Source organism: Petaurus breviceps, unplaced genomic scaffold (assembly GCF_028583685.1).
Source record: "Petaurus breviceps papuanus isolate PSGF00001 unplaced genomic scaffold, PetGlider_PUasm1.0 90823, whole genome shotgun sequence".
Classification (NCBI taxonomy): Eukaryota; Metazoa; Chordata; class Mammalia; order Diprotodontia; family Petauridae; genus Petaurus; species Petaurus breviceps.
In genome coordinates, this window is record NW_027187352.1 from 5,015,894 (window position 1) to 5,038,953 (window position 23,060).

Here is a 23,060-nt window from a genome sequence, read left to right on the forward strand (position 1 = left end):
TCTCTCGATGAGCTTGTAGAACATGAGCTGAGGAAGTTTAAGAGGAAACTATACCACTTTGCACTAAAGAAATGTTATAAGCCCATTCCGTGGGGGAAATTGGAACCTGCCCACTGCGATGATCTTGCTCAAATGCTGGTCAAATATTATGGAGAAAAGTATGCCCTGGAAGTTACTTTGAAGGTTCTAAAAGCCATTCACCAGCAAGATGTGGCCAACATGCTCCTTAAGAAAATCCAACAGGGTGAGTTAGGCCTGGAATTCACATTCTCCTGTTGCCTTTCCCCATGATGGCTCCATAGAAAGGGACCACCTGTCTTCTTCAATGGGGGCTACCCTTTGATGATGGAGAGAGGGGAGCCTTACAGTCACAGCTTCAGACAAGCCTGACGGTGCAGTTGCCCCTTGGCCACTACAGCAGCTCAGCCTAGTCCTCATTCCTCCTTAGGCTTAGACAGGGACCAAAAACATCTTCCCTTCCTCCTCCAGGGGTTCCTGCTCTTCTGGAAACACAAAACAAACTAGATCTCCTCCTGGATAAGGTTCTGACCAAGATAGAGACACAAAGACTCCTTTAAGGGTCCAGTTGAGAAAGGGATGGTACATGTACACAGGGGCAGGACAAGGTCATAGGCAAAGCTCTGAACAATGACAACTTTAGCTGCAGAATTTCAGTGTTTTTCTCTGTTTCTGTAAACTTTCCCAGTGAGCAGGGAAGGCAGTAGGCATCAGATTACCAGTGTTAGAGACCTCTCCAAAGTTGACTGATGCAGCTAGCCCATGCTAACTATTTTTCTGAGGGATTACCATGAAAAACTTGGGTCCAAACCTCCTTTCAGCCTGCGCAGCTCTCTATTGCCCCCATGGTTCCCTGAATTGGGCATGCTGTGCAAACCGATTCTGTGGATTTTAGATGATTGATGGGGGTGCTCTGAGGTTTAAACCCTTTAAACCTAGGAATCCCATTATATAGAAAAGGGCAGGGTGGGGGAGTTCATCCTTGACCTATCTGTGGAGGCTCTATGTTTCTGTCTTTTTTTTTTTTGGAGGAGGGAAGGCAGGGCAATTGGGGTTAAATGACTTGCCCAAGGTCACATGGCCACCCCAACAATAGCACTTTAAGGTTTATGAAGCAATTTGCTTACCTTATTTCATCCTCACAACTACCCTGGGAAGAAGGTGCTATTATTATACCTTATCTTACAGGTGAGGAAACTGAGGCAGTCACACACAACTAGTAAGTGTCTAAAGCCAGATTTGAACCCAGCTTTTCCTGACTTCAGGCCCAAAGTTCTATCCCTGCACCACCTGACTCAGTAGAGACTAGATAACCATTTGTTGGGGGATTTTATGGTAAAGAGCCTTCCTATTTAAGTGTGGGTGGGGAGGTCCTTTCCAGCCCTGAGACTGTGGATTAGGTGAAGTTAGTGCATTATTAGGCCCATTTTACAGATGGGGCAGATAGGCTTAGTAGAATAATAGTAGCAGTAGCACATCTCATAGCTGGGACGTGAACTCATATCTTCTGTCTCCAAGTTTAGTGCTCTGTTTACTCCCTTATTATTACTTGTTTTTCAGTTGGGTCTTGACTCTTCATGACCCATTTCCTTGACAAAGATACTTGAGTCGTTTGCCATTTCCTTCTCCAGCTCATTTTACAGATGAGGAAATTGAGGTAAACAGGGTTAAGTGACTTGCCCAGGTTCACACAGCTGCTATTAAGTGTTTGTGGCCGAATTTGAACTCAAGTCTTCCTGATGCCAGGCCTCTTTTCATTGTGCCACCTACTTGTCCAATAACTCATAATATCTGTACACTATGGCACCACCTAGTGTCCCTTACTCCTTTATGCTGCTGCTCAAATAAAAAATCCACTCCTCACATGTTTATAGGTTACAAATCAGAAGAAATAGTATGATGTAGCAGACGTAGTTCTGAACAGGGAGTCAGGAAGCCCCAGATTCAAATCCCACTTCTGAAACTACCAGTCTCAGGAGCCTGGCTCTCTCTTACCTAGGTTTCTTTACTTCTGGTCCACCTTCTTTTTATATCATGAAAGCTGCCATTCTTATTAAATTAAATCTCATTCCTAGTCAGTGATCTGATGTGGATCCGGGTCAGGGGATCCTGGGAGTCTGGAGTCAGACCCTTGGCTTACCTCCGGTGATTGGAGGGCAGATTGCTCCTAAGGCAGTGTGGAGTGGTGGAAGGAGCCTCTGGTCCTGTTCCGAATCTGTCTAAGCTGTCTATGAGAACTCGGACCAGTCCTCTCTTTCTGAGACTCCACATAGCTTCTGAAAAGTGCGCCCGGAGTGTCCCTCCTATGATGGGGTCAAGCCCTCCCCCCCACCCCAGGCCCAAAGCAGGACGCTTTTGTTTCATAAAATCCATTTGCTTTTCAGAAGGAAGCGATGAAAACGATGACGACAAAGATGAAAGTGACGAGGGTGAAAGTGATGAGGATGAAACGGACGATGATGAAGAGAATGAGAGTGAGGAAGATGATGAAACAGATGATGATGAGGAGGAGGAGGAGTAAGACGCTGGGACAAAGAGATGATGCAGATGCTATAGAATAATAAAAGCTTACGCTCGGATCCCTGGGAGTCTTGAGAGTCCCCGAGGCGTAGCCTTAGGCTCTTGGGATCCCAGCCGCCAACGCCCGCGTCTCAGCGAGGGGGAGCGAAGACGGGAAGGCTCCGCGGGTGGTCTGGGCCGAGTCGGGCCTGAGAGTCCCCTCTAAGATGTTCCTGACGGGACCTTCCTGCTTTTTGGCTCGGCCAGGGAGCTCACTACCTCCCGAGGCAGTCAGGCGGATGGCTCTTTTTGTTAGGAAGTTTTCCCTTATAGCAAGCCTACATTGACCTTTTTTCCACTTCCCCCTCCATTACTTCCTAGTTCTTTCCTCTGGGGACAAACTGAAGGAATCTAATTAATCACTGTTCCACAGGAGATGCTAGGGAAGCCAGCTAAAATGTCCTCCCCAGGTCTTCAGAATAAACACCCAATTCCTTCAGCTAATTCTTCAGCTAAATTCTGAGCTTGAGGCCTCAAATGTATCCTGGTTGGTCTGTCCAGTCAAACCAACAAGTATTTATTAAGCACTTACTATGTACCAAGCACTATGCTGATACAAATACAAGCAAAATGACATTCCCTCCCTGACCTCAAGAAGTTTCTGTTCTAGTTGGGGAAGGCAATTCAGAAAAGGGAGAAGAAAAGTGGAGAGGGAGGCGAAGTAGGAAGGTACCCAAATGGAGCACAGTGGTGAAGTCCTGATGGGCCCTTTTTCAAAATGGGGGCTCTGGAAAGGACTGGCCAATGGGGAAAGGGGGCATTGGGAGCAGAGAGGGAAACTGAGTCACAGTCTTGGAGTCTATATCTATCAAGATGACTTGACTTTTTGCATCTCCTTCATTTTATAAGTGGAAAACTGAAAGTCAACTTGTCTGAAATAGAGCCCATTACCTTTCCCTCCCCAAACTCACTCTGCTAAACTTCTTTATTTCTGTTGAGGGCATCTATGTGGGCCCAAACATACTGTGCTGCTGTGGTCACCTGGACAAGAGACAAAACATATAATTATAGGGTAGGAACTTGTGTGTGACCCCAGACACAAGGAGAGTATGATAACAGTGTCCAACAGAGACACAAACTTACAATATAATGCTTGTTCAGGTCTCAGTTTTCTAGCAGGTCTGTGTATGAGATCCAAACAGGAACTTGTTTGACACAAGATTTAGCATTATCTTAAGATCACAGGGTAAAGAGAAAGTTTGGGGATGGATTGTGGAGGGTCTTGAATGCTGGGATCAGGAATTTGGACTTTGTCCTATAAGTTAAGGAAGGTTTCAGAGCCGAGGAAGTAAGTGATAAGAGCTGAACTTTACAAATAGGAATCTGGAGGGATCTAAGAGGGGTAAGAATCATAGACTAGGTGAAGGCTTGGATTTTTTTCTTTTTTTTTTAAGCAATTGGGGTTAAGCAACTTGCTCAAGGTTACACAGACAGTTATTTCTGGGTGTGGTGCTAAGTATCAGAGCCCGGATTCGATCCCAGGTCATCCCGACTCTGGGGCCGGTGCTCTTACTCGCTATGCTACCTGGCTGCCCCTGGATTTTTCTTAAAATGCACATCTCTTTGGTAAAATTCTCACTCTCAGATGTACTTAGTCATTCACACCTTTGCTTGAATTAAGGATGGGGGTGGAAGAAGCAGGCATAATAGCAGTGGTATGGGGACAAAGAATAGAGCCTTGAACCAGTCTATCAGAATCTTTTGTCAATTGACTTTCACAACAAACCTGTGAAAGATTCAGGGAGAGTTAGTATGCTTATCTTAACAAAAGAGGAAACACAGAAGGGGCATGGATTGCCCAGAGTTAAACAGGGAGTCAGTGGAAAAGTTGGGAATAAAATCCAGGTTTCCAGGATACTTTTTTTTACCTGACTTTGTCAAGAGGATTCTCAGGGGGGAGAGGAAGGAGGGGAGGAAGTTATAGTTCTATCTTTCCTGAGGTCCTTCAGAAGCAAAATAAATCCATACTTTTCTTTTTCCTCCCTAAGTCTTTTCTTCAACTAAACACCTATTTCTGTTTCCCCTCTTGTCTCTCTTCCTGATTAGATTTCTTTCGTCTGTGTCTTTTTTTCTGTCTCATTGTCTTTCCCCAGTCTTCTTATACTTTCCCTCATACTGGAGGTTTCTTGAGTAGGGGGTCCCCTCATTCCTCCTATATGCCCTCCCTATCTATTACTAATCTTGAATTAGATGTCCATTCGTTCATTGTGTTGTATAGGAGATTGCTTTTTCAGGTACCGTTTGGACTAGATGCCTTCCGAGGTTCCAATTAACTGAGAATCTGATTCTATGAGATGGAGACAGGGAGAAACAAGAGACTTCTTTTTCAGTGACCTTAAAGGGGAGTGGGGAATAGATCTTTGGGTGAGGGATGGATAGGGAGGACATTTAGTGGGGACTAGAAGTCCGTCCCATCCTTGGGTAGTACTCTGGAGTCTGATAAAAGTTTTTCAAAGGCTACAGAAACCAGAAGGAAGCTAAGCATGGCAATGGGGGCTTCTGGGAGGCAAGAGGAAATGAGGTGGAACCTCTAACTTCTGAAAGATCCCAGGAGATGTTAGAATTTCACTCATTCCTCCCCTCCCTCCAAATCCCCTTGGAAGAAGTATATCCTTCTCTGTTTCCTTCAAATCCTACCTTCTGCAGTAAGACTTTATCAGCTCTGCCCCTCAACATTCCCAGATTGCCCCTCATTTATACCATACATATATGGACACAGTCATTGGTATGTTTCCTCCTTCATTTGAATGAGTTCTTGCACATAGGGATCTTGTTCTTTCTTTCCAACACTTAGCACATAAGAAACATGCTTAATAAATAAATGCTTGTTGACTGACATTTTTTTCTGTCTGAGTTTTTTTCCTCCTCTTTTATGGTATATCCAGAAGTCGATTCCAAAGGGCTCACACTCTGTTCTTAGATGAAAGTGCCAGCTTTCCCCTTCCCCTGGGGTTAGTGACCTTATCCAACTGGAGAGCATACTTCTGGGTCATTCATCTTCCTCAGCTGAGTGGCCTTTAGCTCCCCCTCCCCCAGGCGAGAGAGAGAGAGGGGGAGGAGGAGGAGGGGGAGGGACAGAGACAGGGAGAGGGAGAGAGGGAGAGAGAGAGAGAGAGAGAGAGAGAGGGAGAGAGAGAGAGAGAGAGAGAGAGAGAGAGAGGGAGAGGGAGAGGGAGAGGGGGGAAGAGAGAGTGTGTGTGTAAGGGAGAGATATGGCTCTACCCTCAAGGAGGTCTGAGGTTTGGAGATAAGTCACTGCTTTGAGAAAACCTCCTGAGAAGGAAGACACATTCCCTGACTTTAGGGAGGGGGAGACAGTTCTGTTCTTAAGATAGGGAGACACAGCTCCTGCTCTGAGGGAGCCCCTGGTCTCAGGGCAGAGGTGTACCTGCTCAAACCATTGTTAAATTTTCAGTGTGAGCATTTACTCTCACTGGAAATCTGTAAACACTACAAACCAGGGCTTGATTTATTGTTTTGTTGATTTCTAGACTTCAGAATGTATTAATAATGCAGATTAAACTTAAAGGTATGTCACAGGTACATTTTTTTCCTTCAGAAAGACAGTGGTTAAACATTTACCTGCACACTTCTGTCCAAGGAGGGGCCTGGGTACATGGAGGAAAAAAATACCTTCACACCCTCCAAAGCCATCTGCAAACAACAGGCCAGCTGAGAGCTAGACAGAGGAGAAAAATGGTAGGATCAGAGCCAGGTGAAATGTGAAGGCTCCTTAGGGAGATATATTTGTAGCAGGGTGAGAGAAATATAGGAATGTGGACCAGTGGGGGAGGTGGAAAAAGGCTGCAGAGTTGAGAGGAGATTGAAGGCTGGCGTTGGAACTCCAGGATTCCTTAAGCACATTCCCCTGTCACCCAGGGACGATGCCATCTGCCTTTCTTTGTCTCCCCCTCCTGTCTCATCATGCCTCTCTACCTCTTTCTCTGCCTTCCTACCTGGGTCTTTCTTGTTGTTTGTTCCTGTCTATCTCTATTTTTGTCTGTCCTTGTTCTCTCTCCAGATAATTCTGCATCAGAGTTAATTATCTGCTCTCAGATGGAGGGTACCACATTTTTTTCTTTGTACATTCTTTCTTTTCCTTCCTTCCTTTCTTCCTTCCTTGCTCTCCTTTCCTTTCCTCTCCTCTCCTCTCCTTCCTCCCTTTCATATTTTTTTTTGCTCCCACAACTATTATCTCTGTACAGGATCTGGAAAAATACAAAGATTAAAAAGTCCTTGCTCCTATTGTGAGGGAATTCATAGTCTAGAAGTAATAATAACAGTACTACTTAACTGACATTTATGTAACACTTTAAAGTTTTCAGAAGAGATGTCATATATGGGACTTTGGGCCAGTCACTTAACCTCTCTGGGGCTCAGCTACCTCATCTGTTAAATGAGGGACTTGGACTAGATGATACTTAAGGTTCTTTCCAGCTGCAAATCTGTAAATCAATAACATACAGGAAGACCCTTCTGACCAAGAATTCCTGTCTCTCCATCAAACCTGAAATCACATAATTAGTACTTTATTCCCTTAGGGGTCAATATTGTATTATTTCAGCTTTTCTAGAAGAAGAAGGAGGAGGAGGAGAAAATAAGAAGCACATCCAAAAGAAAAAAGGAGAGAGAAGAAGAGGAGGAGGAGCAGGAGGAGGAAGAGGCTATTGGTTCTCTCTAAGACTGAGATGTAGAGTAGGGGAGGACCAAAGGAAGCAGAATCTAGAGTCTCAAACTGAACTGATCTCTGCTTGATAATACAGGCTGGTGTGAGGCAGTTAGCATAATGGGAAAATTTAACTTTCTATTCCATATCAGAACTTGGATTAAGACATTTAGCCTTAGTTTTCTCAGCCTTAAAATGGGTGTATGTTTAAGGCACTGAGAAAATAGGGCCAGGTAGATTATCTGTGGAGTAGCCAGATCCAAGGTCAGGCTGGTGTTCCATAAATGCTTGCTGAATTCAATTGAATTGTGTGTGAAGACACTCAGAGAGGTGAATATCAAGGAGGAGGTACTGCAGAGTGACCACTAGGGGGCAGCTGTCTCCCAATTATTCCCTAGCATTGTTTAATCGGGAATACAGCTGTTCAAAATGGCATCTGGAAAGTCCAGTCAGATGTTGGTGATTCTTATATGGGCCCACTGAGCTCTGGGGAAGCCGAGGTGCTTGGACATCACAGGGAGTCATGGTTTGGGAGATTAGGACAGGAGTAGGGAATTCCTGTTGATTTCAGGACTTCAGAATCATAGTGTCATAGATTTAGAGTCAGAAAGCAACCTCAGGGCTCAACAAGCTGAACCCCTTCTTTTTCTAGATGCAGGATCTGAGGCCAACAGAGGTTAAGGGACTTGCTTAAAGTCACACAGGTAGGAAGTAGCAGGTCCTTTCATGTCTAAATCTGCCAATTGTGAGATCTAGGCTCTGGGCTGGCTCTATTTTGGGAAGTCAGTCACTGATTCCTGTTGATTCCTAGGAGAATTAAAGACTTCCTGGCAGAGATAAGAACTTCAAGGTCTCCCTCAGCTTCTGTTCTTTGGAGTGTCTGGCCCAATCTGCCTGGATCTGGGGCTTTTGTGAATTCCCTAGTCTCTTAGCTTGATGGGAGAATGACCCACTGCTCCATTTTGAGAGGTAGTGAGTTTCCTACAATTGGAGACTTTTAATGAAAACTGTGATCATTTCTCTGGTGGAATGGGAGACTGACTGATTACAGTCATGGCAGTAAGGGCCTAGCCCTTATAGTAATTGTTGCCCTGAAAGTTTGTTAAAGGAGGCAAACAGGCTAGGTGATATGTAAATTTGTGCTGTTTATTCCATTATAGCTAGCAGATACATGCTGCACGGAGCCAGAGCCTAAGTTCTGATACAAGAATGACAAAGTTTTTATATGTTTTAGGACAATCCCAAGATGTCTGTGTCCCTCAGTCTCCATATGTGTTTAGAAAGGAAGTTTCCTAGTTGAATAAGTTGTAAATACAAATTGACGAGAAAATCGACAAAGTAGTTATCAGGTGGAAATTACAATCCCAGGATATCTGAGTTTCCCCCATATAGCATATGTCCCCAGGAAAGATAAGAGCAGTCCTACAATTCTGTCTACAATTCAAAAATAGGAGATGCTGACACAGGAAAGAGTAACCTCCTTAATTCAGTTAAGCGCTGGATTGACCTCGCCTCTCAGTAGAGACAGTGAATATGATAAGAAGCTACTCCAGCTGAACAAGGACACAATGAGATACCAGTCTCAGAAGTGAACTCAGTGGGTTCTCTGAGAGCAAAGGACTCCTCAGCCAGGAGTCTTGAGGTACCCCCTCTCCACTCCAACCACATATGTTCCCTACCTTTGTGTTTTCAGGTTGAGCCCAGGCTCCTCTAGGGATTGAGAATATGAAAAGGGAGGGTGTGCCCCTGTTTTTTTTTGGGGGGGGTTACAGATGAGGAAGCTAAGGAAGACAGAGGTTATGTGACTTGCCCAGGGTCACAAAGCTAGAAAATATCTAAGGCTGTATTTGAACTCAGATCTTCCTGACTTCAGGATCCCAGTGCTTTATCCATAGCACCACCCAGCTAGCTGCCTCAATGAGCCAGAAGCTTGTCTTTTTTTTTTTTTTTTTTACTTACACTCAGGAAGGCAGGAAAATTGAGCTGTGGGGCAGGAAGAGCAACAGTTAGCAAAAGCCTTCATGAGGGCTCTAGCATGTCTCCCTATCTGAGGCACCCTGTAGCCTGTAACAAGCAGGCTAGGATAGGCTGCTAACCTAGGGGTTTTCAACTGGCTCTCACAGACCAGAGCTCATTGGACCCTCAGGAAGGCAAACAAGAGAAGCAGGAATCCAGAGGAGAGGAGACCTCTCTGTGTATGGTTCTGGGGAGTCTGGGTGCTGTGTAATTGGTGGGCCCTGACCAGCAGAAACATAATCACCTGGGCTGGGGGCATGTGCGGGATACATGCACCCAGGGATATGAAAAAAGAGATCACATTGGCTGTTGGACTGAAGGTTGTAGTGTGTAATTTACAAGGTGAAACAGAAAAGGAGATTATGGCAGCTAAGTGACAGTTTTCCCTGATTCTCTGGACGCTATGACTGCCTGGCTGCAACTGAGTGGGTACAGACTGGCATATCTTGGAGCTGAAAAGGAATAGTCTTCTGGGAGTGATACCCAGGGAAGCATGTGCTTGCTTTCTTGTCGGCCAGTTTTGTAGGGCTACAAGACCCAGGCTGTTTATGCCCTTGGGGTCCTTCACACCTGCTGATGTGAAAGGGGTTAGAGAGAAGTAAATGAGAGATCTAGAAAATAGCTAGTAATTTGAGAAGTGACAGACAGAGAGGAAGAGAGAGACAGAGAGACAGAGAGAGACAGAGACAGAGAGAGAGAGGCAGAGAGAGAGAGAAAGATAGTGAGAGAAAATGAGAGACAGAGAGACAGAAAGATAGTGAGAGAGACAGAGACAGACAGACAGGGATACCAAGAGACAGAAAGAGAGTCATGGGGAGGGAGTGAGTGCTCATCCCTAGATGCAGTCAGTTTTCAGAGTCCACATTACCTTGGCAGATGCATTCTGAGTTCCTGTATCATACCAAGAAACTGAACACTGACCACCTGAAAGGTTTTAGTGTAAGTGGAAAAGCTCTGGGATGTTTACCTCGTCAGATCCCTGTGAGAACAGCTAGGAGGGAAACTGCCTATAGACAAGAAGGGAAGGAGTGGGAGGGCTATTGTACTGGGTTAATTAATGTTACTTTATTTCTAATACTATGACAAAAATTTTAATAAAGTTTTTGGCAAGTGAATCAACGAAACACAAGCCAATAATGTCATAGAATGTAAACCCCTTGAGGGGAGGGATCATCTCACTTTTGTATTTGTGTTTCTAACACCTAGTGCCTGGCACACTCTGCAGTGGGTGCTTAAGAACCATTTGTTGATTGATTGACTGTAATGAAAGGAAACACTTTTCCCAGTAGGATGGGGGCTGAGCCAAGAGCTTGATCAGGACTTTTTATGTGTGAATTACTCAGACTAGGAGATAGATGTTAGCACCCCCCTGGGGCAGAGCTAAGGAGAAAGAGGCAGTCAGCTCTCTGAGCAGCAGAGAGAGCTGAGTCATTACCTGAGAGACCCTTCTGATGTTGAATGGTGTATTTAACAAATGTGGATAATTTTGTTTGATTAATTGACAGCTTCTAGTGCTCGCTATTGACCCAAAACACTCCTTCCTGAGACTCCTTCTCCGTGTTAGTGCATCTCATTCCCTGTGTTAGGGAGGACCTCATGTTGCTGAAGGTCTTAAGGCACAACATGTGTCTGAATTGGACAATGTTGACTCTCATACAGTAAATCATGGTGACATTCTAGATAACACCTTTTTTTGGTCCTTCTGTTTTTTCTCACTTGATCCTGAACCAGAGGCAGATCCCTTCCCCCACAGGCATATCCCACCCTGACTATACACAGATGAGCCAATTCCATCAGTCACCAGTTTTATTGGACTCCAGTAAGACAATACAGCACATGTTTCATGCAGACTAGGAATGTGTCTTCACAGGCCCTCGGAAGGAAGCTCCTTCCTTGGCAGCTCTTTTGGCAGCGGTTCAGGGACTGAAGGGTTGGGTGACCCTTCATTACATTCTGTCCGGGGTGCTTCTGGGATCTCAGCCACAGCAGGCGGCTCCTGGCCTACGGGACCTTGATCCTTATCTGAATCCCCAGCGGCGGTGGGTTGAGCTGGGTTGGTGGGCTGGGCTGGGGTCCTAGAAAGGAGAGAGAAGTGGTCACTGTGGAGGCCAAAGAGGGAGAGCCATGACCAGGAGCCAAGCACATACTGTCTGATGGGTTGTAGCCTAACAGGGGACACCCCAGGGAGACCCAGGAAGATGGCCCCTAACTGGAGATCCAGTTAGAATGCTGTTAAGACCAGCATGTTCTCAAGGCTAGAACTGGGGCTAGGGTCAGGGTTTAGCTGTTCGATGCACTTGCCAATTGATTATAACCTGCCCGTGGCCCACAAGAACAGATTCCCAATGACATGATGATGATACCATACCAAGACTCTATGCTCTGGAGGCCACATCTGGCCTTACCACTCAGCTTAGGTCATTTTCTCCGGCTCCTTCTTCAAGCTAACCTGGCATGTCCCTTCCATGCTGGATCACAAAACAAAGACTCCAAGAGCTAATACCATTGCTGTTTCCTCACTTTGTCCCACCTTCCAAGGCCACCAGGAACACGTTTTCTGAAGTAGTCTTCTCCTCATCTTCTGATGTTTTATTCCTCTGTCTGGCAAAGTGCTGAGCATGGACTATTGGCAGGGTCATTTTCCAATTGAGGAAACCGAGCCCCAAAGAGGGGAAGTGACTCTTCCAAAGTCTTGTGATTTTCACAATAACCCTCAGGGAGTGAGTAGGGGAGGGCTAATCAAACCTATTTAACAGATAAGGAAACTGAGGCTCAGAGAGCAGAGTTGACTTTTATGTCATCTGATCTACATAGTAATCTTTGGGAAATGGGTAGAGCAGAGCACTTCCCCCAAAGAAGGAAAGTGAATCGCTCAAGTTCACATGGGAACTTTTGTGTGTTTGGTGGCTTTGATTCCAGGTGGGGTGAGGACTCTGAAATGATGGCAGACATAAAGAAGCCCTTACTTCCTGCTTCCACTGACTCCCACTTCCCCATTTCTGCACAATCTTGTGGTCTTTTAGTCACTTCTCCCCTTGCCTTCATTGGCATTCCTCATCATAGAGGTCACAATGAGCAAAGATGGCGCCATAAGTCCCTGGAGGGGAGCCTCATTCATTTGCCCCCTCAAGTGCAGAATTTCAGTGTTTTGGTACAGGCTGGGCTGAGGTCTACTTTGGCACTATATGATAAAAAGCACATACTCAGTCCAGGGATAAGACTTGAAGCTGGAACAGAGGCTAAACTGTAAAGTACTATATAAATATGAACCATTACTATTGCTATTATAGGGCATCAAGTCAGGCCTCCTCCTTTTATAGATGGGGAAATCAAGGCCCACAGCACAAACTAAGTGAAAGTGGGAATGCTTAGCCTCCCTAGCAGTAATCTACGTTTATATGGCTTGACCATGTGTTTCAAAGCATATTCTCCCATCTATTATCGATGATTAAAGTTGGAAAGGGGCCTTAGAATATAAATATTGGAACCAGAATGGACCTTAGAATACAAAATGTCATAGCTGGGAGGGAAGTTAGAACATAACATTAGCATCCACTTCTATGGGGCTGAAGTTTTCCCTCCCAATGGCCCTGTAGTATAAGGAGTGCAAATATTATTATTGCCCCCTTTTTTACAAATAACAAAATTGAGACTTGGGGACAGTAAGTGATCTTCTTAGGATCACTCAGTAAATGGCAGCATCATTAAACCTACCTATTCTGACCCCAGCGTCACATCAGTGGTTACTGTATTATATAAAAACTACTTTTCAACAGACCCCAATTCATCTCTCCATCTATCCATCTAAACATTCATTCTTTCCCTGAACAATTGTTGTGCATGGCCCTTTCTTCAGCACTAAGGGAGGATAAACATATGAATGAGATGCAGCCCTTGACCACAAAGAACTCACAGTTTTGTGGGAGGTATAAGATATAGACACAAACAATGACAAAACAGAGCAAAATGAAATGAAGATTCTAAGAGAGAAGAAATAGAGCACAGATTGTTAGAACTGGAGCATAGATTCTTACAATATTCTATAGAACATAGAATTTTTTTTGGAGGGGCAATTGTGGTTAAGTGACTTTCCCAAGGTCACACAGCTAGTAAGTGTGTCAAGAGTCTGAAGCTGGATTTGAATTCAGGTCCTCCAGACTCCAGGGTCCATGCTCTATTCACTGTGCTACCTAGCTGCACTTAGAACTTAAATTAAAGTTGTAATGGAATTTAGAGAGATTATTTGGTTCAATCACCCCATTTTACAGAGTGGGAAATGGAGTCACAGAGATAGGAAGTGCATAACCTGAAGTCACAGAGCAAGTCAGTGTCAGAGCTTCGATAAGAACTCTGGTCTCCTGACTCTCAGTCCAGTGCTCATTATATCTCACTTTTTCATCAATGAGCAATACTTATTAGATGTCTCCTTTCTTTAGACTGAAATCCAGTTAGGAATAAGTAAGTGCATTTTACTTGATAGGGCCTTGTACAAAAAGATCATTGATTGGGAACTAAAACCTCAAACCAAAAGCATGGTGCCAGGCGAAGGGACCCGAACTGGATGCACTGAGCCAAGTGTCCAGGTTACCCAGTGTGTTATTTCACTTATACCCTATGGCACAGGGAAAAACAATTCTCTATTCTCTGCTCTTTCAGACTGTAATTCAGTGAGAGGATCAAAAAAGGTTTTTCTCTCTAGTTTTTGGCAAAAAATATACATGTGGAATAAAGCTGAAGGAAGGCATCCAACATTTTGGTTGGGTACTTTACAGAAGATTTTTTCCAGAAAGACTTGGATGAGTCAAGATGATAAGGTGTGGAAGGTTTGCAATCTGAACCACTGGAGAGGGTATTTCCCACTGAGGAGACACTGTACCCATCTAAAAACCTAAATAAGTACCAAGCTATACTGTAAATAAAATGTTTTCTCTTTGAACTTTGATGTTTTCAAGACATAAGCATCATTCATCTATTTATCCTCCCTTAATGCTGAAGAGAGGGCCACACACAGCAATTGTTCAGGGAATGGATGGATGGAGAGATGGATGGATGGGGGATGACTCAATTGGGGTCTGTTGAAAGGTAGTTTTTATATAATACAAAAACCACTGACGTGACACTGGGGCCAGAATAGGTAGGTTTAAACCCCAGCTCTGTCATTTACTGAGTGATCCTGAGCAGATGATTTAATGTCCCTAAGCCTCATTTTGATGTTGAAAAAGCCTTCATTTCTTCAATGATGTCTGTGACTCTACAGACCCTATGGATTTCTATGTATTCAATTGTTGTGTCTTGGAATAGGTTTCATTATGAATGAGGTAGTGAGCTTCCTCACTGGAGGTGCCCTCAGGAAGGTTGGACCATCAGCCTCGCAGAAGTTGCAAAGGACTGCCATTTCTGTTTGGTCATTTCAGTTGTGTACAACTCTTCATGACCCCATTTGGAGTTTTCTATTGGCAAAGATACTGGAGGGGTTTTGCCATTTTCTTCTCTAGCTCATTTTACAGATGAGGAAACTGAGGCAAACAGGGTTACATGACTTGCTCAGGGTCACACAGCTAGAAAGTGTCTGAGTCTGTACTGAACTCAGGTTCTCTTGACTTCAGGCCTGCTCTATTCATTGTACCACCTGGCTGACAAAAAAAGGACAGCCATAAAATCATATAATCTCAGAGCTGGAAGGGGTCATATAATGCAACCCATACTCAAGTAGGAATCCCCTCGCAATTTCCATGATAACTGGTTACCCAGCCTCACTCTGCTCCATTAATAAGGATGCAGTCCATTCTATTTCGGTACAGCTCTAAACGTGAGGGAGGCTTTCCTTATATTGACCCCATAGCTGTCTCCTTATAATAGCACTTGAGACATCCAGAATAACACAGATCTACTTGCTCAGCCCCAACCTCTCTCCTGACTTCCGGTTTCATGTCTTCAAATGCCTTTTGGGCATTTCAAACAATTCTTGAAGGCATCTTAAACTCAACACGTCCAAAACAGAACTCATTTTTTTTTTCCTACAAGCCCTTTCCCATCTTTCTAACTCTTCTATTACCGTGGAGGGCACCACCACCCTTCCCATCGTGCAGACTCACACCCTAGGTGTCAGCCTTGCACCCTTAATGTTCTCATTCCTACATATCCAGCCAGGTGTTAAGTCTCATCATTTCTACCTTTATAACATCCTCCTATATTCCCCCTTCTTTCTTCTGACATTGCAACCGCACCCCCTCTCCCTCAACCCATGCAGGCCCTCATCACCTCACCTGGATTGGTCTTCCTGGCACAAGTCTTTCCCTACTGCTGTCCATCCTCCACTCAGCTGTCAAAGTCATCTTCCTAAAATGCAAGTCTGATTATATCACAGCCTTATTCAATCTATAAAATCTGCTGTTTGACTTTTAAAGCCTTCATAACCTCCTCCTGCACCTTTCCAGGCTTATCACACCTTACTCTCTTCCATATAGTCTATGATCCAGTATCATTGGCCTCCTTGTTCCTCAGAAAAGTCAATTCATCTCTCGACTCTGAGCAATTTATTTTCTGAGTTTACTTTCTTTCTTTCTCTTCCTTCCTTCCTTCCTTCTCTCTCTCTCTCCCTCCTTCCCTCCCTCCCTCTCTCTCTCTCTGTGTCTCTCCCTTTCTGAGGCTAAATTTGAACTCAGATCCTTGTGCCTTCAAGGTTGGTGATCTATTCACTGTGCCACCCAGCTGCCCCTGAGCATTTTATTTCATGGGACTGTCCCCCATGCCAGGAATGTTCTTCCTCTTCATCTCTATTTCCTGGCTTCTCTGATTTCTCAGTTAAAGTTCTACCTTAGGCCAGAAACCTCTTCTAGTCCTTAATTTTGGTGCCTTCCTTCTGAGGTTACCCCCAATTTATCCTGTACATATCTTGTTAGTCCATGGTTGTTTGCATATTTTCCCCATTAGACTTTTTGAGAGCAAGGATTATTTTGGGCTTTTCTTTGTTAACACCCTCCACCCCCAGTGCTCAGCTAGCATGTTTCCAGACACACAGTAGACGCCTAATGAATATTAGTTGACTGATTGAATTTCTAATTATGTGAGGAAATCGAGGACCTGGATCAGGCATTTAGGTGAAGTCCGATGGAGGGAGAAAGAGAAGTGCTGTCATAACTAGAGACCATCTAAATAAAATAAAGAAATAGATGAGAAGTTTGGGTAACATCACAAGCCTAGTGCACATACATGGTATAAGTAGTGATTGGGGATCTCAATTTTCTGGATATCTGCTCGAGCTTTCCCTGGAAAAAGCAGAGCTTCAAATAACTGCTTCACTTGCCTTGGTGATAATTTTATCCTTCAGAAGGTGGAGGAATTAGATATTCAAGAATTAAATTCTCGGGGCAGTTAGGTGGCACAGCGAATAAAGTACTAGTCCTGGAGTCAAGAGGACCTGAGTTCAAATCCAGCCTCAGACACTTGACACACTAGCTTTGTGACCTTGGGCAAGTCACTTAATGCCAATTGTCCTGCTTTCCCCCCTCCAAAAATAAAAAAAATAAAAAATAAAAAATTCTGAAGAGACAAAGGGAAGTAATTCCAATGAGAAGAAAAACAATTGGATGAAGAGACTCCCATGGAAACCCAAATCCACACCTTTTACTTCTGTTTCCTTTGCTGAGGATGGTCTTTGCATTGGAAGTGAGAGGACCAAAATGACTAGCTGGGAATCGGCACCCCAAAAGTGAGGAGATTAGTAAAGAGAGCATTTAGATCTGCTTTTCTTCTGCTTGTCATCCTAAATCTCTCATACCTTTTCCAGCCAGGCTCCAGGAAAAAAAAAACAAACTGCCTTCCCTTACTGCTCACTCCTCAGTCTATTGTACTCTGGCTTCTGATTTCATTACTCAACTGAAACCACTTTCTTCTAAGCTACCACCTGTCTTCTATCAGCTCTCATGGCCTTTTCTCAGTTTTAATCCTTGATTTATGTGCTGCATCTGACCCTGTTAACCCTGCTGTCCTGCTGAATACTCTCCCCTCCCTGGGTTTTTTGTGCCTGGGCTCCCTCCTGGTTTTCCTCCTACCTTATGGCTCCTTCTTTCTTTTGTTGGTTCATCCACATTATGCCCCCAACAATGGAGTTCCCAAGGTTCTATTCTGGGCCCTCTTCTCCCTCCACATTCTCTTGGCAACCTTATTAATTCCTATGGGTTTAATTATCATTTCTACCCAGATGACTCACATTAATCAATTCACTTCAGGGGTTCTCTATTTGCACCCGGGATAAAAATAGTTGTTTTCTCCTTCCCCCTTCACCTTTTAAAGCTCTTTACAACCTGGCCCTAATCTATCTTTCCAGATTCATTTGGATATTTTTTGCACCTCCTGATACAAGCTGTTAGTTCTCTTTCCAAGTCTTTCTTCTACAGCTCTCATTTCTTTTCTTATTTTTTTCCTTTACCATTCTCATTTAAAAAATTATTTTTGGATTTAGAAGGCATAGTAAGGATTACCTAGTCCAACTCCCTCACTTTATAGAGGATAAAAGTGAGGCCTAGAAAGGGAAGAATGAACCTCTCCAAAAATTACAAGCAAACTAGTGACTGAGTTGGGACCAGAACCAAGTCTAGTGCTTTATTCTAACCTAGTTTTTGGCTGAACCTGAGGTCAGACCATTTATTTGTTGCTAATGCACTTGTCATTTTATTTTGCTCCAGTAACATTTGCTACTACCATTGACTTGCCAATCCCCAGCAAATATGGTATGTGACCTATCATTTTCTAAAGTATTCTTGTAGGGCACAGACAATATTTGGTAGCACCTGAAAAAAAACATTTTCTCCTCACTCTTGTTCAATGACAGAATGTTCTGTCAAATATACAAACCTCAGGACTGTAGGTTTCTCTTGATATTAATATGTTCTTGCTGTTAAGCTTGCCACCCATACTGTTAAAACTGACAATGATTTTGTCAGGTGGGGCTCCAAAAATTTTCCCAAAAGACTAAATTATTATTGCCATGTCAATAAAAATAAACCAAGTAATATCCAGGAAAGCAAAAGTCTCTATCTTTGGAGACTGGAATTAAGGGATCAGAGAAGTTTGGCTCTTCTAATTCTCATTGAAATTTTTAGGTAATATAGATAATGTAAAATCTTAAGGGGCATTTAGAACACAGAACAAAGAATATTAGAGCTGGAAGGAAGCTTAGAACATAGAATGTTAAATATTGGAGTTTAGAACATGGAACAAAGAATGTTAGAGCTAGTGGAAACCTTAGGACACAGAATGTTAAAGATGGGAGTTTAGAACAGAACAAAGAATGTTTGAACTAGAAGGAACCTTAGAACATAGAATGTTAGAGATGGAAAGAAGTTCTGAACACAGAACAGTGAATGTTAGACTGGACAGAAACCTTAGGACGCAGAATGTTAGAGATGGGAATTTAGAACACAGAACAAAGAATGTTTGAGCTGGAAGATGCCTTAGAGACGACTGAATTCAACCTCCCCATTTTATACCTAGGGAAGCAGGCTGTGGGAGAGGAAGCGACTTTCTCACTGTTAAACAGCAGAGATGCTGATCCACCTTATTAAGTCACTCATCTAGCAAGGAGCAGAGCAAGGAATCCCACTCACCTGGCTGGGCGGACTCCCCACTATCTGCCTGCCATCTCTCCACAGAAACAGAAGTTTAAATATTATTCTACATGGCTGCTTGTTAAGGACCATTGGCTGGGGTAAATGATGATTGTTCCTTGCCCCTTCAACAAACTCCTTAGATGCCTCCTAGGCTTTGTTCCTTCCTCTTATGTTTGTTCTTATATGTGTGGCCCTATAGCTCTTTTTGTCCTCATCTCCTCCTAGGTTATGAGTTCCCCGAGAGCATAGGCAGGTGAAGGGAACAGCAGCTTTGGAGTCAAAGAGTCTGGATTGGAACCCCAGCCTTATACCTGCCTACATGTGACCTTGGATGAGTCACTTGGCCTCTGTTGAGGCCTCAGTCTCCTTATCTTTAAAATGAGTTAGACTAGATGATTTTTAAGGCCTCTTTCTGATCTAGAGCTTGTGTTCTTGGTATAGAATTAGAACCGGCATGCATTTTAGCTCCAGCCTCCCTAGGTGATCCTGGGTGAGTTGTCTCATTTCTCTGTGCCTAGTTCCTCCAGTGAAAATGAGGACGATAATTCATCCTTCCACTATGACCCACATGGGGCCATCGTGAACTGGGCTTGGAAAATCTTGAAATGTGATGGCAATGGAGGAAAGTGTTTGACCAACGGTAGTATGCTATGTAAATGCTGGTGGAGATGAGGACAGTGATGACTGTGATGGTGACAATCTTTGTCTCTCCCTTAGTGCCCAATAGAAACTCTTGAACAAAGCAGGCTGCTGAATAAATGTTTGTTGAATTGAATAGTTACTGTTCATCTTTTTTTTTTTTTGCTTTTTGGAAGGCAATTGGGGTTAAGTGACTTGTCCAAGGTCACATAGTTAGTTTTTGTGTTAAGTGTCTGAGGCCGGATTTGAACTCAGGTCCTCTTGACTCCAGGGCCGGTGCTCTATTCGCTGTGCCACCTAGCTGCCCCTACTGTTCATATTTTTCATCTTAGTTAAACATTCTTTGTAAAGGCATTCAGCCTGGTACAAATCCTTTTTACAAAACTCTTTGGGGTTAAACTTTGAAAAGGCTAGGGAAGGGAAAGGAAGGGAAAGGAATGGCATTTATATAGCACCTACCACATGGAAGGCACTATTATAAGCACTTTTTTACAGATGTTATCCCATCTGATCCTCACAATAATAATTCTCACACAAAGTTGTGAGGTAGGTGCTATTATCCCCATTTTACAGTTAAAGTTTGTTTACCGTAAGGTTGTGACTTACCCAGGGTCACACAGTTAGCAAGTGTTTGAAGCTGGATTTGAATTCAGGCCTTCCTGACTCCAGGATCTATCTTTTGCATCATCAAAGAACATGATCTATCATTCTCTCACTACCTGACAAGTTTTCAGAGTATGGATCACATTATTAATGACTGTGGTACCCTTGGAAGGCAAGGTGTTGGAAGAGTGGCTCATTTCTAGTACATTGCTTAAGTTGCAGAAATGATGGGCTCAGGGGGCGGGGGTGGGGAGATGCAGTGCAACCAACCAAAAAAAAATACATTTGTCTAGAGTCTTGTGAGTCAAGTCAAAAAGAGTTTAAATTAAAGAAAGAAGAAAGAAAAAAAAACCTGTTTAAATAGACTGGACAAACTTGGAACCTTAAAGGATTGTGAGTATAACAAAGAAAAAATAATAAAAGAGAGGACTGGTAATACTTAGTAAACAAGAATCAAGATGAGTATAAGGAGGCAGCTGGGTGGTACAGTGAATACAGCACCAGTCCTGGAGTCGGGAGGACCTGAGTTCAAATCCATCCTCAGACACGTGACACACTTACTAGCTGTGTGACCTTGGGCAAGTCACTTAACCCCAATTGCCTTGCCTTCCCCCCTAAAAAACAAAAAACAAACAAAAGAGTATTAGCAATAAAACTTGTGGCTATCAACATCTATAAACAAATGCACCAAGGATGGACACTAAAAAAAGGTGATTTAGAGATTATAATCCAAGGAGGCAATTTTTATACCATGTAAGTATCTTTGAGACTTGATGGGATGGAAGTAGCAAACATAGATCTTATTTTAAAAAAACCCAGAAGAGACAAGATGGGAATTTGGTAAGCAGAGCAGCATTGTCTAGTAAGGAAACAGATGAGGAAATCCAGGAATACAATGGCAGTGGGGAGGGGACCATGGTGGGGAGCATTTGGGTAAACATCAACGGAGACAGAGTATTACCATTAGAGTATACTACAAACTATAGATACAAAAGGAGGACTTGACGGAGCATGGGAATCATATCACAAACCAAGAATGGAAGCTCGATATAGTTGTGAGAGGGACATCAACTGTTTGGGTAGCTGGTGGTGCAGGGGATAGAGTGCCAGGCCTGGAGACTTGGAAGACTCATCTTCATGAGTCCGAATCTGGCCTGACACCACTCCAGTTTTGCAAAGAAAACCCTAAATGGTGTCACAAAGTCAAATACAACTGAAAAAAGACTGCGCAACACATAAAAGCTCTCTCTCTCTCTCTCTCTCTCTCTCTCTCTCTCTCTCTCTCTCTCTCTCTCTCTCTCTGTCTCTCTCTGTCTCTCTCTGTCTCTCTCTCATATATATATAGAGAGCAGCAGCAAATTTGTGACTTGCTTTAATGCTACTTTGATAATTATTAAGGTGAAGACAAAATGAATTAATTAGAATTAATTGACATTCTAGAATGAGATTCTAGAAACTAGCTGCTTCAGGAGAAAGAACAGGGACTCTAGGAACAAGTGACTTCTCTAAGAAATCCTGGACTAAGGTAATGGAGGATGGTTAGAAAGCTGAACTGCCTCAACTCTTCCCCTACCCTGTGTTCTCTTCCATGGACAGTTACATTTGGACTAGGGAGACTAGACTAGAACAAAAAAAAGTTTCCAGGAACTGGAAACTCAAAATAGGTGAGGAAAAGGTTAGATAGCAGTCACTAGTCCCATATGAGCCACACTCCAAGGTACAGAAAGAATTGGCAATGTGATTACTGAACTATTCTTAGTGAGAAGGTCTTGGAGAAAGGGAGAGGTACCATAGCATGGCAAATGTTGTTCCAGGTTTCAAAAGGGGAGATAAACAGTCTCTAGGCTATAAGAAAATGAGCTTGACTTTAATTCTTGGTTAGTTTCTAGAAGACATGACTAAAGAGATGCCTTGTGAGTACTTAGGGAATCAGTGACCACTGAGAGCCAGTATGGCCTCATTAGGAGCTCATCATGCCATCTGAGAGTCATTCCCAGCCTTGATGGGGTAGTCAGGCTGTTAGGTCACCAGAATGCTGTTAATCCCTTACATAAGGGCATGCCAATATTGGTCAATAACATGAGGAATAACTAACATTTTGGAAGATAAGGTTCAGATCTAAAAAGATCTCAATAGACTATAATGGTAGGCTGAATCTGATAGGATGAAATTTATTAAGAACAAATATAAAGATCTATACTATGATTCAAAAACTTAACTCCACAAATATAGGATTGGGAAGGGACAGGTGGACAATCTCCTCCTGGGTAAGAAGATGGTGTCTGAGAACAGGGCTTGGATTCCTGAACCACTACTTGAACTGTAGGAATAGGGGGTGATGGGATGCCTAGAGTTGACTTCAAACGTCACATCCATCAACAGGGACATGTTGGCTGAAGAGGTTAATGCTATTTTATTCTGCATGCATTAAAGAGACATATAGTACCCAGGATAAAGGGAGATAATAGTTCCACTATACGCTACCCAGATTAAGCCAACTGGGGTTCAAAGTCAGAATCAGCTGGGGGCACAGTGGAATATCAGACATGAAATCAAGAAGACCTGAGTTCAAATCCAGCCTCAGACACTTGCTGGCTGTGTGACCCTGGGAACATTACTGAAACTTTGTCTACTTTAGTTTCCTCGTCTGTAAAATGGTAATAATAATAAAAGCAACCCACCTCTCCAGGGTTATTATGAGGATAAAAAAGTATTTGGATAGCACTTGGTAAACATTAAATGCAGAAAAGCTATTATTTTGTAGGGGAGATTCTTGTCCAAATTTGGGTTGAACTAGATGACTTCTGAGGGATCCTTCCAACTCTGAGATTCTGTAACTTAGGAGCCCTGGGTTCGAATCCCAGTTTTGACACTACCTGTGTCTGTGACTTCGGGCAAGTCTTTATTGAACTGAGTCTCTTAGGACCTTGGGTCCTTCATCTGTAAGA

The 23,060-nt window shown here is 43.4% G+C and overlaps 1 protein-coding gene across 1 annotated transcript in view; it reads right to left on the reverse strand.

Annotated features, from left to right (window-relative positions):
• Positions 1-11,051: 11,051 nt before the first annotated feature.
• Positions 11,052-23,060, reverse strand: part of MAP6 (microtubule associated protein 6) — a 99,880-nt gene continuing 87,871 nt past the window's right edge. The window contains exon 4 of the mRNA XM_069070867.1: positions 11,052-11,334. Within this exon, the coding sequence (XP_068926968.1) occupies positions 11,124-11,334 (211 nt within the window). The 3' untranslated portion in view covers positions 11,052-11,123. The remainder of the gene's footprint in view (positions 11,335-23,060) is intronic.